This window comes from Phaseolus vulgaris, chromosome 1, assembly GCF_000499845.2.
Source record: "Phaseolus vulgaris cultivar G19833 chromosome 1, P. vulgaris v2.0, whole genome shotgun sequence".
NCBI lineage: Eukaryota > Viridiplantae > Streptophyta > Magnoliopsida > Fabales > Fabaceae > Phaseolus > Phaseolus vulgaris.
In genome coordinates, this window is record NC_023759.2 from 35,001,326 (window position 1) to 35,004,721 (window position 3,396).

The 3,396-nt window shown below is 39.1% G+C and overlaps 1 protein-coding gene across 1 annotated transcript; it reads right to left on the reverse strand.

Moving 5' to 3' along the window:
• Window positions 1–1,769: 1,769 nt before the first annotated feature.
• Window positions 1,770–2,519, reverse strand: LOC137815942 (uncharacterized mitochondrial protein AtMg00310-like). Its single transcript, XM_068619050.1, has 2 exons — window positions 2,416–2,519; window positions 1,770–2,322 (listed from the first exon to the last, which is right to left on the reverse strand). Exons 1-2 carry the CDS (start codon window positions 2,517–2,519, stop codon window positions 1,770–1,772), a joined length of 657 nt encoding a protein of 218 aa, XP_068475151.1.
• Between the last annotated feature and the right edge of the window lie 877 nt (window positions 2,520–3,396).

The following is a 3,396-nucleotide window of genomic DNA, read 5'->3' on the forward strand; positions in this document are numbered from 1 at the left end:
TATATATATATATATATATATATATATAAATATTAGGCTTAATTACCTTTTTAATCCTTATATTAAGGGTCAAAAGTCAATTCAGTCATGATAGTTTAAAAAGTTCAATATGGTCCCAAAAAATTTTAAAACAATTGGTTCCTTTTGTTAGATTTCCCTCATTTAAACATATTTATCTCGGTGATTTTGTCATTACACATTGAATTATATGTGTTCGTACCACATTGAATCATTTTAACAAATAGTTGGGATAACCACATTGAATTGTTTTAAAAAATTGGGACCATATTGAACTTTTTTAGAACAAGTTGGAACAAAATTTAACTTTTTAAAAATAGTTTTTATAATGTTGAACTTTTTAAATTTTGGAAGATGAAATTAATTTTTGACTCTGAAAATAAGAACTAAAAAGGTAATTAAGCCTAAATATTATCAATCTTCTATATAAATAAAGTTTTTTTATCGACAAAAAATAATTAAATTAAATGTTATAGTTAGGGTGCACCAACCCAATTATGAAAAGGAAAATACAGATACACATCAGAAAAAATAAAGATGAAACATTGTAATATTCCTAATCTCATTCCTTGTAGTAGATGTACGAAGGAGGTGCACTAAGAAAAAGAAATGAGTGTCTATGCTTCGAAAGTATTGAATACATTAGCATAATTTTCAACAATTAGAATATGTTGAATTCAATATTAAAAATTTCTATTACTTAATTGTTAAACACCTTTGAGCATGGAATTTCACTTAGCTTCTAAAATTGAGCCCACTGACATTTGACTCACTACCAATTCCAGCTTCGTACTATCAGGTAGTTGTCTTTAGGGTCCTTCTTTTATATACATGCAAACCTACATACAATACCTGACTCTAGCCATGTAGTCATAATCAAATGTAGATATTAAAGGTTGTGTAATACATGTAGAGTGTTTTTTTTTATCGGCAATAAATAATAAATAAAATATAACCACTTCAGGGATGGTTCAACCCTTATACAAATAACGCTAAATCAGATCCAGCTACTGACTTCCAAAAACCAACCCAACTCTTCTAACCCATACAAAACCAAGCAAAAAACCTCAAGAAACTAACCTCGTACACTCCAAAGGAGCCAAACACCAATCAGAATAGGAGAACGAAACTAATCGGAAATTTGTTGACACCCAAGACCAAGCCTTTACCTGTGCCAACGCAAAGACCTCATTCTCGTCTGTCACTCCTCTATTAAAAATTATACGATTCCTGTGGCTCCATATCTAACTAATCACCCCTACCCAGATCGTGTTCCAAACAACCAGGCCCGTCTCCGAAGGTAAGCTCAATCTAAATTGATCAAAGTTGCACCTTGGCTCAATATGAGTCACAAACAGGATTCCTAGCCACTTAAAACATAAACACCAAAGTCGCCAAGCAAACGAACATCCAAAGAACAGATGGATACTCGATTCCTCCTCCTTCCCGCACAACACGCACCTCAAGCTTTCTAACTGCACCCCTCTTCTACTAAGATTGACCCTAGTAGCAAGCTTGTTTTCCATCACCCTCCAAGCCAAAACCATTGCAGATGGAATTGCCTTACTCCTCCACAACTTTCTAAGCACCTGCGAAGAAACCACCTCATTATCCTTCCTGATAAGGTTGTAAGCAGAGCTAACGGTAAAAGACTGAATACCCCCACCCTTCCAAATCCAACTATCAATCTCTTCTAAGACAACCTCAACCCCAAGCAAGAGCTGACTCAACTGATCCGTCATCGACTTCTCCTATTCGGAAAAAGGCCTTCTCCAAACAAGTCCCCAAACCCATCTCCCATTAGACCAAGACCCAAGTTCCGACAGTTTTGCATTTTTGTTAGAGCTAATTGAAAAAAGTCTTGGAAAAACATTCTTCAACGCCTCACCCATCAACCAGCTATCCTTCCAGAAATAAATGTCCTTCCCATCACCTACCTTCCACTCAAAACTGTCTTCGAAACATCTCCCCCACCCCTCCAAAGACCATACTTCCTTCAAATCCTTCCACCAAAGAGAACAACTCCTACCATTACCTGCCTCACCCAGATTTCTCCACCCACCGTACTTAGAAAAAATGATGTCCTTCCAAAGACCTACCTCAACCGAGCCCAACCTCCAGATCCACTTCCCCAACAGAGCCAAATTAAACAATCTCAGATCTATAATTCCAAGCCCCCCAAACTCACGAAGTTTACAAACCAAGTTCCAGGAAGCCCAAGCGATCTTCCTCCCGTCTGCACCCCAACCCCAAAGAAAATCCCTTTGCAACTTGATCAACTTCCTTGCCACCCCAGTAGGCAATCTGAACAAAGACATAAAAAATAACGGAATAGTAGAAAGCACCGACCAAATCAGACAGATCCTCCCAGCCATCGACAAACTTCTTCCCTTCCACCTGCTTAATCTAGCCTGCACTTTCTCAATCACCCCGTTCCAAAACACACCGCGCTTGTGACTCCCTCCGACTGGCAGACCCAAGTAAATGAACGGAGAAACCATTGTATCGCAATTAAGAATCGCTGCAAATCTCTGAAGTGTGACCTAGTCCATCCCCGTCCCTCCAATCCTACTCTTCGCAAAATTAACCCTTAACCCAGAAGAGAGCTCGAAACACTGCAGGATCGCCCTGATGTTAAAGACACTTTTGGTATTTTCTTCACAAAAGAACAGAGTGTCGTCCGCATACTGTAACATATTTACCTTTACTTTATCCTTCCCAACCTCCAAACTGTCAATCAACTTCTTTTCCTCTGCTACCCTTGTCACCCCAGCTAACCCCTCCGCCACAATAAGGAAAAGAAAAGGGGCAAGCGGGTCGCCTTGACGAAGACCCTTTCTAGGAAAGAACTCCCTAGTTGGGCTTCCGTTTACAAGGACCGACACCGATGCTGACTCCAGGCAACCCTTAATCCATCGAATCCACCGAGCACAGAAACCCAACCTCCTTAGCATGTAATATAAAAAATCCCATTTCACCGAATCGTATGCCTTCTCATAGTCGACTTTAAAGAAGATACTTTGTTTTCTCTTTCTCTTGTAATCCTCAAGAACCTCATTTGCAATAAGCACACTATCCAACAAACCTCTTCCTTCTATAAAAGCTGACTGTCTTATGTCAATAATTTTTCCGATCACCTTTTTCAGGCGCAAGGAAAGCTTCTTAGAGATGATCTTATACAGGCAACCTACTAATGAGATAGGTCTAAACTCCCCCAGCTGTTGAGGATTTTCAACTTTTGGAATCAAACAAAGAAACGACGTGTTTGATCCTCTTGGCCAACATCCAAAACCAGCAAAATCTTTTACTGCGTTCATCACATCCTTCTTCAAAATGTCCCAACAAGATTTTATAAAACCAAAGTTAAACCCATCGGGA